Below are 13,742 nucleotides of genomic sequence, written 5' to 3'. Positions count from 1 at the left end.
AACGGTGGTCTCGCACCGTATGGGTGCTCTAGTGATTGGCTAATTTCCCTCAGCGTAACGTCCTCCAGGACTGTCCCTGCCACCAGGTGCTTCCCAGCTGTGTCCTTATTCTTCAGGGAAACACGGGGTTGGTTCTGTGCGAGGGAGCATGGTTAGGGTTTTGTGTGTGTGTTTTTTCAGTTTATTTTATTTCTTTTAAAAAAAAATCATTTTATTAGGGGCTCATACAACTCTTATCACAACCCATACATGCATCAATTGTGGAAAACACATGTGTACATTCATTGCCCTCATCCGAGGAGGAGCTCTGATTCTCATCTTCTTATCGAAAGAAGGTTCAATTCAGATCAGTCTGAAGGACCTGGCTTGCCGACCTTGGCAGAGCCTGTAGTAGGAAGGTTGTTCTGATCCTAAGGAGATGGACAGCCAGAAGCGCGTCAGAAATCAATCATGAGCATGACGACAAGTGCCTTGCCTCTCACCTGGCTCCTGCACAGCAATCTGGGATTCTTCTTTGAACTGCGGTGACTCATGGGAGACCCCACACACGGCAGCAGCTATTGTGCCAGGCCTCTAACCTGTGCCAACACAGAGTTCCTGTGGCCAACGAATTTGTCATCCCCTCACCTTTTAAGATGGCACCAATCCAAAAAGGCCATTACTTAGCTGCAACACAGAATCTTCCATGCAATGCCCAAATCTAAGGGTTGGGAAGACCTTACAGGTCATGTTACATGGATCAGTTTACCTTCTCCCACGACCCTGGCTTTCTTCTCTATCTTGTTTGTGGGGAGGAGGATTTGAGACGATTTGTAATAAAAATTAAATGTGATGAGAGCAAATCCTACAGGTTGAACAATTTCAAAAGGCAAAAAGTTACCCACGTTAGTACTTGAATAGACCCACAGCTGTTGAGCCAATCCTGCCTCGGCATGCTTACGAAGGGCTTCTGAGACTGTCAATCTTTCTGGGAGCAGGCAGCCTCGTCTTTGTCCCATGGAGTGGCTGGTGGGTTTGAACCGACTTTGCAGTAGCAGCCCAACAACCAGCCCCCAGCACCACCACGGGCTCCTTACTGCTGGCAGACATGGAGGGCACGCCAGGCATGCATCTGACAAAGCCACCTCCAGTGGCATGCCACACGCCACGTGACGCAATACAGCTTCATACCATAATGTATTTCCAAACTTTTTATTTTGATATAATTGTCCAAGCAAATAAACATGATGAGAATCATCAAAAGAATGCCCTGCTTTACCAACCATTTATATTTTGCTCCATTGTCTTCAGCATGGGTTCCTTTTTCACATAAACCATATGAGAGTCCTCTGTTGACATCTGTTCCAACAAACAGTTCAGTATTTGTTTCCTAAGAACAAAGGCTTTCAGAGCACTTACATCTTTGCCTGAGACACAAAGTTAACATAAAAGCAATCGGAGTATAATAAATACATGTACATTAGCCATTAAAAGATACAAAACTACTTTGTCTTCACAAGGGACTTTGTCCCACCAGACAGAGTTTTGTTGTTTTTTTCGGGCAAAGCAGTGCGAGCAAAGTACTCGGTGGTTCCTGTTTTACCCATGATTGGTACTTGGCCAGCTGCGGAGAGAGGAATGACCTTCAGCTGGGAAAGTGCCCTTCAAAGAGGAGGCGAGCGGTGCTGGTAACCATTCACAGGTAGCGGTTTCTGATGTACTCTCGGTACATGGCGGTGTCTTCCTTCCCGAGCGGCTGCATGACGCCTTTACTGGCCTGGAGGTGGGCGTGGAAGATCTCTGTGGATCTCCTGTCTACTCTGGGAGGCTGCACTTCATAGATGTTGTCTTGAGAGAAAGCCGAGATGGGAGTCCTGGAAAACATGAAAGGAGAGAGGGCTGTGTCAAAGGACACCAACAAGGAAGCACAGGAGGCCAGGGAGTCCCGGCACAGCGAGCTGCTTTCAGAAGCAAAGTTGGCATTAGGTGAGGCTGGCATGATCCCAGCCCACCTCCTGGCTTCCTCCTGGGCGCGAGGGATGAGCTGGCCCAGCATGCCCCACAGCAGGCCTGCCTCTTCTTTCCCCACAGCCCACTACTCACCCATGTCTGACCCTGTCTGGAGCCCTCGCCTGATGAGGACCACCTTTAGGCAGGGACTGAACAGACCTTGTGCTGTTTTTTTTTTTCCCCCTGGGTGCAAGATAGGTGCTCAATGATTTTAAAAAAAATCATTTTATTAGGGGCTCGTACAACTCTTATCACAATCCGCACATCCATCCATTGTGTTAAGCACATTTGTACATTTGTTGCCATCATCATTCTCAAAACATTTGCTTTCTGCTTGAGCCCTTGGTATCAGCTCTTCATTTTCCCTCCTCCCTCCCTGCTGCCCCCTCCCTTATGAACCCTTGACAATTTATAAATTATTATTACTTTGTCATATCTTACACTGTCTGATGATTTTTAAGGTTAAGTTTAGGGGGAACCAGCAAAGTAGGGCTGCACCTCAGTAGGATTGCTGTAGGACATTGGGCCTGGGTGGTGTAGTAGTTATGCCTTGGGCTACTAACCACAAGGTCAGCAGTTTGAAACCACCAGCTGCTCTGTGGGAGAAAGATGAGACTTTCTATTCCCATAAAGAGGTATGGTCTCAGAAATGCCCCGGCGCAGCTCCGCCCTGTCCTGTATGCATCAGAACCAACCCCAACGCAGTGAGCTTGAGCTGTGCGGGGAGGAAACATGCTTCTGTGGGGAAGTGCCTGCTTGGCACAGTGCTTGGCACACTTGCCACGGTCAAGTTGCCACTGAGAGCAACTTGGAAGAGCTCTGTGATCTCCTGTCTCCTCTGAGAGGCTGGACTTCATCGATGTTGTCTTGAGAGAAAGCCAAGATGCCACTGAGAGCCTTCTGACTCACGTGTGTCAGAGTAGAGGGGTGCCCCATGGGGTGTCCAAAGGCTGATATTTGGGAAGTAGATTGCTGGGCTTTTCTTCCAAGGGATTCTGGGTGGGCTTCAGTCTTCAGCCTTTTGGTTAGCAGTCACACATGGTAACGGTTTGCACCAGCTCGGCACACTGTAAGGGCTTAATCAATGGGAGCTGTTGCTAAGGACTCTGATGTTGTTAGGTGCTGCTGATCTGATTTTGAATCACAGCGATGCCAGGTGACGGAGTGGAAGTGCCCCAGGGCTCTCTAGGCTGTCAACTTTACAGGATCAGACTTCCAGGCCTTTCTCCCTCAGAGCCATTGGGTGGGTGTGAACTGCCCACCTTTTGTTTAGTAGCCAAGCCACTAACCATTGCTCCCCTGGGACTGTGTTAACCGTTCCAGATGCACGATCCCTTCATCAAACTTCCGAGATCCCCAAAGCTTAAGCTCACTACCATGAGTCAATGCCGATGGATGGTGACCCTTGGTGGGTTTCCCAAACTGTAACTGTTCACGGGAGGAGAAAGCCCAGTCTTTCTCCCACTGAGCTGCTGGTGGTTTTGAACCGCCGGCCATGTGGTTCACAGCCCAAAGCTTAACCACCACACCACCAGGGCACCATCCAAAAAGCTTAGCCAGCCAAAAATGAAAAAAGGCATTTTGCTGGAACTCACTTGGTGGCCTATGCTAACCTACCCGATGACCCTTGTCCCATGTCATGTGCATGTTTATGTGCTTAAGGGTCGGATACTGGCTTGTGTCACTCTGGGACACTATTCTAAGCTGCCCATACCATCTCGCTCTGCTAAAATTCAAGTCATTCTGAGTGTTGAACGCATTGGGACCTCAGGCTTTGGGCTGAGAGTGCATGGCTCCGTGACAGGCTGCTTCCTTCCTTTCTGGGGTGATCTGAAAAGCAAGGAGCAGACGATCTCTCTATTAACAGGTACCCTTTCATTCCCACCCACCCTCCTGGCCTGCCTTGGTGCCTAACCTCTGCACCCATTCCTAGGGGAAGCTGCCACTTCTAGAAAGGTCTTGTCAAGTGCATCTCAGCGGTGGACATGCCCTCAGTTCATCCGTGTGAGCAACCAACAGTCATTACACCCTCACGGGGTGGGTAGGCGAGACAGATGTGACTCAGGGTGTGTGTGCATCTTCACACGTGCCCTGAAAAGTGCAGAAGGAGCCACTGAGAGGCAACAATGGCAAAGTAGAAAGACACTGCCAGGGACCCAGGGTACCATAAGGACACACACTATCGACTGGCCCTGTGACGAAGGGTGGCTCTCCATGCCAGGGCCCTCAGTGACACAGGTAGAGAAAAGATACAGTCTATCCTGGGGGCCGGGGCTGGTCTTGCTCGCGTGCTTTGCTTCAGAGGTGTGGGAAGGGACTTAGATACCCACCTGCATGGTTGGCTGGGATGGGGTTGGAGTTTGGGTAGAGTTCCTGCAGTCACATGCAGAACAGGATCTCACACCAGCTGGGTCTGAACACAGCTGAGTTGCATGTGGGATGCCAATATTTCACCAGCCGTGTGTGTGTGTGTGTGTGTGTGTGTGTGTGTGTGTGTGCTCGTATCCACACCCAATCACACACAAAGCCAGAGAAGTTATCCAGTAATCCGCTCTGAAAGGGCTCCGAACTCACAGGTGTGTTACAGTGAAACTCGGCACGTTCTTACGCTTCCAGAAAAGACAAGTCCTGCGGCTCCCTGTCCTCTGCTTTCATGTAGGGCACGGACACGCCCTACGAAGGGCGGGGACTCTGCAAAAGGTTCCCACCAAACAAAAGATGCAACGACGTGTTCTTTTTGACAGTGAACCCCAACTGTTTTCATCTTGGGATAATATGAGGGGCTTCAAGAACTGGAATTTGAAGATAATAGAATTTCCCCTATGAACTTTTTGAGCCCACCCTGCCCCCCTCATATATTTCAAATTTGGAATATTGCTTATACCATCCCCACTATCCTAAAGCACTTTAGCACTTTCCGTTGAGAATGAGAGAACACTAAGTCGCCAAGTCTTATCGTTCCTTCGTGGCCACAGCCCCAGAGGCCTCTGATGAGCCCTCCCACCGGGAGGTCACAGGGCTGGGTCCAGCAGCAAGGAAGCAGTGCTGGGACGACCACAGAGGGACCACCGATCAAGCACTGGGATTCTTATCAGCAAATCAATCTGGGGTCCTCCACCACTCCCGGGTGCATTGTTTCACTTCTCAGAGGTGGAACAGGAAACGATGACCCCCGCCAATCACCCTAACTATGAAATGCCAAACATACGCCTTGAATGTGTAACAGGTGAGTTGAGGTGGGTTTATCATATCGAGTAACAGGTGGGTTTGGGAGTCCAATACCATCTGGCTATGGCTTCAAAGAGGAGCCCCGTGGTGTTAGGCTCTCACCTGCTAGATGAAAGGTTGGCGGTTCAAATCCACTGGTTACTCCACAGGGGAACGATGTGGCAATCTGCCCTCATGGCAATGACTGCCTAGAAAACCCTGGGGCAGTTCTATTCCATCACATGGGGTCGCTATGCATCGGCATCAACTCAACAGCATCAACAGCAACATGGTTTCAAAGCAGTCTGTGTTGAGAGGTAATTTTGTACCTTGCCCTGTTATTCTCTTAGATACAAAGTCTACCTAATACAACAAAATTGGAACATTGTAATGTTGATGACTGGGGTTAGGCCGAAAGGCAGCATAGAACATGACAACATTGTTGGTATAATCAAAAAAAGGAATAGGAATAAAATGGGATTCACAAACGTACCTTTCTATTTGGTAAGGAACCCAAAACACTGACATTGAGTTGATGCCGACTCACAGAAACCCTACAGGGGAGAGCAGACCTGAGTTTCTCTAAAGCCAGTCCCAGTCATCTCCTCTAAGTGTGGCCCCGGGACCAACAGCATTACCATTACCTGGGAACTGGCTAGGCATAGACCTTCTCAGTCCTGAATCTGACCTATGTGATCCAGAACTCTGGCAGGAAGGCCCAGCGCCCCCTGTTGTGCAAACTCTCCCAGTGACGGATGCTCAGGGAAGCGTGAGGACCTCTGGTTTAAGGAGGCCACTGTGAAACGTGTGGCTGTCTCAAACACAGAGTACCATCTGATTGATGGTCAATGCAGCTGTGCTGAGCATGTCTTAAAACTGACCTTGGTGGTTCCCAAGACTACAGTCCTTAGCCCCAGCACCCAATGCGTCATTTCCTCCAGGTGTTTGGTTACGTCAAAGAGGTTTTCCTAACTTTACCCCTGTAAGCTCTACCACACTCATGGGTGTATTTACAGTAAAAGTACATACACATAAGCAAATGCCCTCTCTCAAACCTAGATCTGTATTCTGGGCAGACTTCCAGTCTCCCTGCTAGTCTACTGATGCATCTACTTACCATCTGGTGCGCCATGATCGTAAGATGGTCTACATAACAATGTCTGCCTTGTTGTCTTTAAGTCTTGCAAACCTCCCAGCATGGAGCACTTGTAAGAATGAACTTTTTTTAAAATTGTATTCTACAGAGGGCCCTTGAACAACACAGATTTGAAGTGTGCACGCTCACTTATATGTGGGTTCCCCCCGTTGCTAGTGCAGTGGGCGCAAGTGCTCTAGAATATCATGCGACACTAATCATCTATGTGAAAAATTCATCTCTCCATTTAGGGGGATGGAAGGGTGAGGGGCTAGCAGTCAGTGGAGAGAGGAATTGCTCACAGGCAGGTGCTTACCTCTGAGAAGACTGGAAAGAGTTGGAGGTAAGCCCAAGGTTGCTTCTACCACCACCGGGAACAGTCTTTTAATAGCTTAGATGGTGACTACTCTGGGGGATGAAAGGACCACTGTGTTAACACCAGGTGCTGTGGAAATAGTGAGGCCACTTTCTCTTCTTCATCCCAGTAGTGAGAGGTAGCTTGCGATGGCATTTTTGTGGTGGAAAAATGGTACCCCTGTTCTCTCCTGGCCATCAACAGAAGGGAAGTTTTCTTCAGCCCCTTTTCTTAGCCTCCAAAGGGATTAGACTTATGACCCCTCATGCAAAGGCTAGTGATGGTTTTTCTTTCTTTTTTCATCGTAGATACTCATTCTCTCTTCAAGGAGAGCTCTGTGACTCCCTTCTAGGAAAACTGCAGTCTTCTTTAGAACGGTGTACTTGTCACGTTTATTTATGGGCTGCTTGACCCAGGTTGTTCGGTACCCTCCAACACCAGAACTGAGGACACTCAGCCCTCGTCATGTTTCCCATTCAGACCAACAAGCACCACCGGTAGGAATTCACTGAAGTCACCAGAGGGTTTTAGGGAAAATCCTTACTGTTGCTCTTTTTATGCTCTTTTCTACATGGCATTTCTCACATGGTGAGTTATCACCTGCCCGTGTCTGAACATCACTGTAGCTCCCACTTACATGCAGAACAAATGCTGGAGTCCCTTTTACAGTTTAATTCCTGTTGCGTTTTTTCCCTGACTGGCACATATTGAGTACATAACAAACATAGGTTGGTTTGACTAGAAGATATTTGATTGGCCACATTGAAAGGTTTTCTAAATTTAGCAATTTAGAAAATCAGCCATGATGATTTGAGGCTGGTGACAGAAATGCTACCTAATATTGGTATAAAAACTTCAGTAACATTAAGTATGTGACACTTGTCCTTATGTTAAATCTTATGCTTCTTCTATGGTTAGCATTTTGGTATTTATCAAACTCCACTTGGCATTTCCAGAAAATTGAGTCATGGTTCTAGACATGGGCTGTGCTTCTTTATCCAGCGAGCCCTTCTGTTGCTACCAGAAATTCCACGTTTTCTCCCAAGGTTATTTGCACATCACCAAATGGTTCTCTGCTAGTTAGGACTGAGTCACAGAATCCAAAGAATATCATCACTGGATAAGACCCAATAGAAGAACTTGACCTTGCCCTTGACCAACCTGCCACCTTCGTAGATGTTGGGCATCCTTGGATCATTTCCCTCATGTTTCCTCTCTCTACCTTCTAGGTAAAAACCACAGGCTATGTTGAAAAATTCGATCAGGTGCGCTGGTGTTAGTGGAGTAACACATCTGTAACTGCTATAATCCCACAGGCTACGTTGAAAAATTCGACCAGGTGCGCTGGTGTTAGTGGAGTAACACATCTGTAACGGCTATAATCCTACCCGCCTTTGAGTAGTACTGATCTGTCCTTCTGCCCTTATCATAAACCAGCCAGAGGACCCTGGATATATGCCATCCTTAAAGGACTTGGTCTAGCTTTTAGTATTGTCCAGAAGCCCTCAGTTTGCAAATGGACATTCTAGCCCCACGCCCCCACCATTGTACACTGGTTTTCTTTGATCCCTTAATTAAATTGCTTGTGTCTTTCCAAAAGGTACTCATATATTAAAGCCCAGTCATGAATCTATTCTACCAAAATGATACAGTGAACATATTTGCATCCATGTTTTAAAAAAAGTCAAGATAATATTGCACACAGATCACCCTCTGTGCACCAGAGAGTCCAAAATGTAGGCCTCAAAACACCCTGTCTATTCTGATAGCCACTTGCCACAGTGTGTTAGACAGGGTTCTCTAGAGAACCAGGACACTTATGATTTTATAGATAGATATAGATAGACACAGCACAAAGGAATATAACAGCTAATTAGTCCACACAGCAGTACAGAGGGCTCAGTTCAACTCACTTCTATGAAACAGTTAATGTGCTGGCAGTCCTTCAACTCATGAGGGTTGCTGGGTCCAAGGTCGAAGAAGCAGACAGCAATGTAGGCAGTCCAGCCACAGCCAGCAAACAGCAGGGCGGGTCACCAACAGTCAGCCGGATGACAGGATCCAACAGTCCCCAGCTCAAGTGATGTATACATCAGCAGGGTGGCGAAGCAGGGCGCTATAGCTACATGGTCCACAGGTTGGGTGTCCCACAGGTAGTGTAGCTCACAAGTTGAGGCAGAGAACTAGCTAAGGCAGCCACACACTGGTCCGATCACCAAAGAGCAAAAGACAGAATGGCGAGGCTCACAGAGCCATTTACTTCTTTGCCCTTCAATCAAACGGTGACCTTACTAATCCCACATGGTCTTATTGGCCAGGTTGGCATAATAAACCTACCTATCACACAGGTAGGAGGGTGGCCACCCAACATCCCTGATCTTGATTTTTCACTCTCTTGTCCCCCACACTCAAAGAACATGTAAAAGGAAGAGGATTTGTGTAAAAGCTGCCTTTTTAATGCGGTATGAATCAGAGAGCACAGGACTCCTTGGGAAAGGTTAGAAGAACACCGTCTTCAGAAGCTCTGTGTCTGTGAAACTGTGGTGAGGAACAATGACTTCACATTTTGCTACTTTTGATGAATAAGGGTTCTCTGGCCTGGAAGCAATACTTTTTGACTCAATCTTATGTACGGCAGGCAGTCTGCTTCCACAAAGATTATGACCCTAGAAACCCTATGGGGCAGTTCTACCCCCTCCCGTCTCAACTGCCAAGCGAGGCAAATGGGTCAGCTTAAATGTATAGCTAAATAAATTAAAATCACACATGCAGTTTTTCAGACATAGGAAACCACATCTCAGGTGCTCAGTTGGACAGTGCAGACTCAGTTCAAGTCCACCACCACAGAAAAGTCTACTGGGTGAACTCTTCTAGAACTCCTCTCCTGCTATTCCCCCCTCCCCCAAATTCTGGGTACATTTATTAGAGTTGCTCTTCCTATATCTCTTTAAAGCCATTTTCCTAATGTTGCCACATAGCATTTATCACTATCCAGTTTCTCATTCATGTAGGTACTGATTGTACATCCTTTCCCCAGGCAGCCCATAAAGTGAACAAGGGAAGTAAGGAGAAGCCAAAGTGTGATTGTTGTTGTTGGTGGTGGTGTACAGGTTGGGGGGGTGGACTAGAACTATCTAAATGGCTTTAAGAAAACAAGGGTGAGGCAGGAGGGGGGGGCCTTATCCCACTTTACAGGTGATCAGATAGTCACAAACGTGTCCACAGTCACCAAACGACTCCTGGGTTGAAGTCCAGAGGCATGTGCCAGTCTTCAAAGGACCTCTATCAAAACAAAAGAGGCAGACTCCAGCCCGACACTCTGTACTGTCTCTTTATAACTTACCCAAGTGTGATGTCAGAGCTGCTTTGCTTAATATATATACACGGCAGCAAAAAAGGGGCCAGTTTGAGGGACTCTCATTTATCCATGTTTTGGGACATAGAACCATACTACTACCTGCAAGTGACAATCCAAACAAGGTAAAGAATACATCTATTTCCTAAACTGCTAAAGAGACTGCAAGTCTATGGTACATACACAAAATGCTACCACTCTAATAATGCACAATATCCAACAAAGCCCAATTATTTCAGAAGTATCTCTTGGAGTGCTACTGAACGTGACCTGATCCTTTGGAATCCAGCAGCTAGTATAATGACCTGGTTGTATTATCCTTGCAGCACAGGCACACGTGTGTGATGTGGGTGACTTGAGTCACACTTAACGCGATGGCAACTAATAGCAACGACACTGGCAGACAGGTATTGAAGGGAGGCAGAAGTGGCTGTCGTCAGGTGCTGTTGGGTCCGTTCTGCTCACAGGGGCCCTGTGTACAACAGAACAGCCTACTGCTCGGCCCGCGCCGTCCTCCAGCCACTGCAGTACTTGAGCCCTTTTGCAGCCACTGGGCCCATTCCTCTGGCTGCAGGTCTCCCCTTCCCCTGCCCCTCTGCTTTACCAGCATGAGGTCCTTCTCCAGGAACTGGTCCCTCCTGACCACATGCCCAAGGTACCTAAGAGGAAGTCTCGCCAGCCTCCCTTTCATGCAGTACTTTGGCTGTACTTCTTCCAAACCAGATTTGTTCATCCTTCTAGTGATCCATGATACATTCAATATTCTTTCCCAATATCATAATCCAAAGGCACAAATTCTTTTCAAGTATTCTTATTCACTGGTCCGCGTTCACAGGCTTATCTTCAAGCATTCCACCGTGTGTGTGTGTGTGTGTGTGTGTGTGTGTGTGTGTGTGTGTGTTTGAGCCCACAGACATGTGTCTCACTGGTCTTTCTTCTCTAGAGAACTTAGCCTAACCCAACCAGGAATGTGACACATTTCTTTTTCAATTTTCATTCCCATGCCAGGCCAGGTTAGCTCACAGATGCCTACGACAGCCATCGTGAGGCATTCCACTTCATTTGGATGACTTCTGGTTTTCCCAGAGTCATGTTTGCAGCTGTTTCTTCTCATTTTGAGTTGCGAGTCATGGAAAATATGGGCATTTTACGATCTGTCCTGAACGACAAGACTCAAATATCCATATGCCTACACGGAACACCAATGAATATGACTTCTATTCAGATTTGGGTACCAACTGCGACTGCCAAAGATTTGTGGATCCTGCCATAGTGAGGAGGATTTATAAAATTTCATTTTATTTTCATCCATTTTTTCAAAAATGTTTTGAGTACCCTCATATTTGAAGAGCTCCAACTCACTCTAATTATTATTCTTATTGAAGTTCAAAATGTCCTTTGCACAGTGGGAATGTCTCCAAGTGTTTCATGTGATCCCAGTCATCGTTGGTAGATCTGTTGCTCTATGGAGTCACAAGATGTTCTAGTTTCGTTTTGTACATCTCCTGAACAAAAGCTGCCCTCAGTCAATTGTCCAAGAAGTTCTGCTTCCTATTTGTGAGGAGCTGGTATTTATCTAACTAGAGAGATGGGGGCACTGGAAATTCTCGGTTATTATGCCATTAGGTACTAGGTATCTGTCAGGTGGTTACCCCAGGAATTCAAGCTTGAATTCCACAATTCAAGCAGATGGTCACCATTCTTGTCTTGAATACCTACAAATGATGGTTGCATGTTTCCCAGAAACCCTTTTTGATTGAGAGTTTTGACTTTCCTTTGCAGCCATGTATACATTGGGAGCAGGGCGGTAATCATTCAGCTTATCGGTCACAAAAGAAGGAGCCCTGGCTGCTTCCTGGTTAAGCGCTCAGCTTCTAAGTGAAGGTTGGGGGTTTAAACAAACCAGCAGCCCCAAGAGAAAAGACCTGGCGATCTGCTCACATACAAGTTCAGTCTGGGAAACCCGGTGGCACAGCTCTACTCTGCCCCATGGGGCCCCTGGGTTGGAATAGACTTGGCCGTACCAAACAACAAGAGATCAGAAGACCATAAGCCTCATGCGGACTTGAGGAGATGGGCACGTAACCCAGAGATCCTGGACTTTACACAGGTAGCAATAATTCAAGGAGTGGGTGGCTCTACTGATAGGAAGAAGACTTTGCATAGATAATTGGAAGCAAAGAGAATAAATATCCGAAAAATATTTAGGTTTCACTAATGATGCAAAGGCATTTGACTCTGTGGATCCTTGCAAACTATGGGCAGCCTCGAGAACAGGAATTCCAGAACACTTCCTGTGCTCATGTGGAACCTGTACAGAGATCCAGAGGCAGTTGTACGAACAGCACAAGGGAATATTGCCTGGTTTGAAGTCAGGAAAGATGTGCATCCTTTCCTCATACTTGTTCAGTCTGTATGCTGAACAAATCATCACGGAAGCTGAATTATCTAAAGAATGCAGAATCAGATGAAAAAAACTTGCTTGCTGAAAGTGAGGAAGACTTAAAGTACTTGCTGATGAAGATGAAGGATTTCAGCCTTCAGTGTGGATTACAACTCAATGTCAAGAAGACCCAAAGCCTCAAAACTAGACCAAGAGATAACATCATGAAAAACGGAGAAAAGATTGAAATTGTCAAGGATTTCATCTTGCTTGGGTCCACAATCAGCGTTCAGGAAAACAGCAGTCAGAAGACCAAACAACGCATGGCTCTGGGTCCATCAGCTACATAAGACCTCTTTAGAGTGTTGAGAAGACAGGAGGTGGCTTGGACGACTAAAGTGGGCCTGACCCAACCCATGGTCTTTCCCATCACCCCAGAGGCCTGTGAGAGACTGGACAAGGACGACCGAAGAAAAATCAATGCACTTGAACTATAATGCTGGCGAAGAATATTGAGAGGACCATGGACTGCCAACATGAAAAAATAATCATATATAAACAGATCTGTCTGGAAAGTAGTCAGGATGTTCCTTAGAGGCAAGGGTGGTGAGACTTTGTCTAACGCGCTTTGTTATCAAGAGAGACCAGTCGCTGCCGAAGGACATCATGTGTAGTAAATTGGAGGGGCAGCAACAAAAGAGCAAGGTCCTCCCTCAGAAAGACGGACTGACACGGTGGTCACAGCAATGGGCTCAACCAGGAGAACAAGGGGGAGCATGCCTCAGGACCAGGCAGTGTTCCCCTCTGCTGTGCCCAGGGTCGCTGTGGTTGCAACCGACTCGGCACTGAACAAACACCTGCACCGCCTTCTAGTGTGCGGAGGCTTAAACTCAGAGACAAATTTCCCAGACTTCCTTGTAAGAAGGGCTCCGAAGGTGAGCTGGTTTCTTCCCATCACTTGTGCACACACGAGGCTTTGGGTCGCAACTGAGATGTGTGTTCACAGAGGTAGAACGTAGCGCATCCATTTTGCAGTGGCAACATGTCCCCCAGGGTAGCGTTCAGAGTCAGTGATTCCCCGTTAGAGCTGAGCGGGCTGGATGGGAGCCAGCAGCGGCTGTGCACTTCCCCAGCAAGACAGATGCAGCAGCCATTCTGAGGGTTTGCCATGTCGTTTGGGGAGTTAGTCTAGAAACTCAGTGCTGAGTTTGTTTCTCCAGCCTTCCCAGTGATTCTGAAAGCCACTTAAGATCCTATAATAAGTCACTTTCTGTTGAATCGACAGAGGGTAGAGTGTGATTTTAGCTGACCACACAGC

The 13,742-nt window shown here is 47.2% G+C and overlaps 1 protein-coding gene across 1 annotated transcript in view; it reads right to left on the bottom strand.

The window, feature by feature from the left end:
• Positions 1-1,175: 1,175 nt before the first annotated feature.
• The window catches only part of FIG4 (FIG4 phosphoinositide 5-phosphatase), a 151,869-nt gene continuing 139,302 nt past the window's right edge, over positions 1,176-13,742 (bottom strand). Inside the window, exon 23 of the mRNA XM_045294607.1 lies at positions 1,176-1,853. Coding sequence (XP_045150542.1) covers positions 1,676-1,853 — 178 coding nt within the window. The 3' untranslated portion in view covers positions 1,176-1,675. The remainder of the gene's footprint in view (positions 1,854-13,742) is intronic.

The sequence above is a fragment of the Echinops telfairi genome, unplaced genomic scaffold (genome assembly GCF_000313985.2).
Source record: "Echinops telfairi isolate 266 unplaced genomic scaffold, ASM31398v2 ScPeMD7_3533;HRSCAF=4204_0, whole genome shotgun sequence".
Lineage (NCBI taxonomy): Eukaryota > Metazoa > Chordata > Mammalia > Afrosoricida > Tenrecidae > Echinops > Echinops telfairi.
This window is presented reverse-complemented; position numbering and strand designations above follow the sequence as displayed.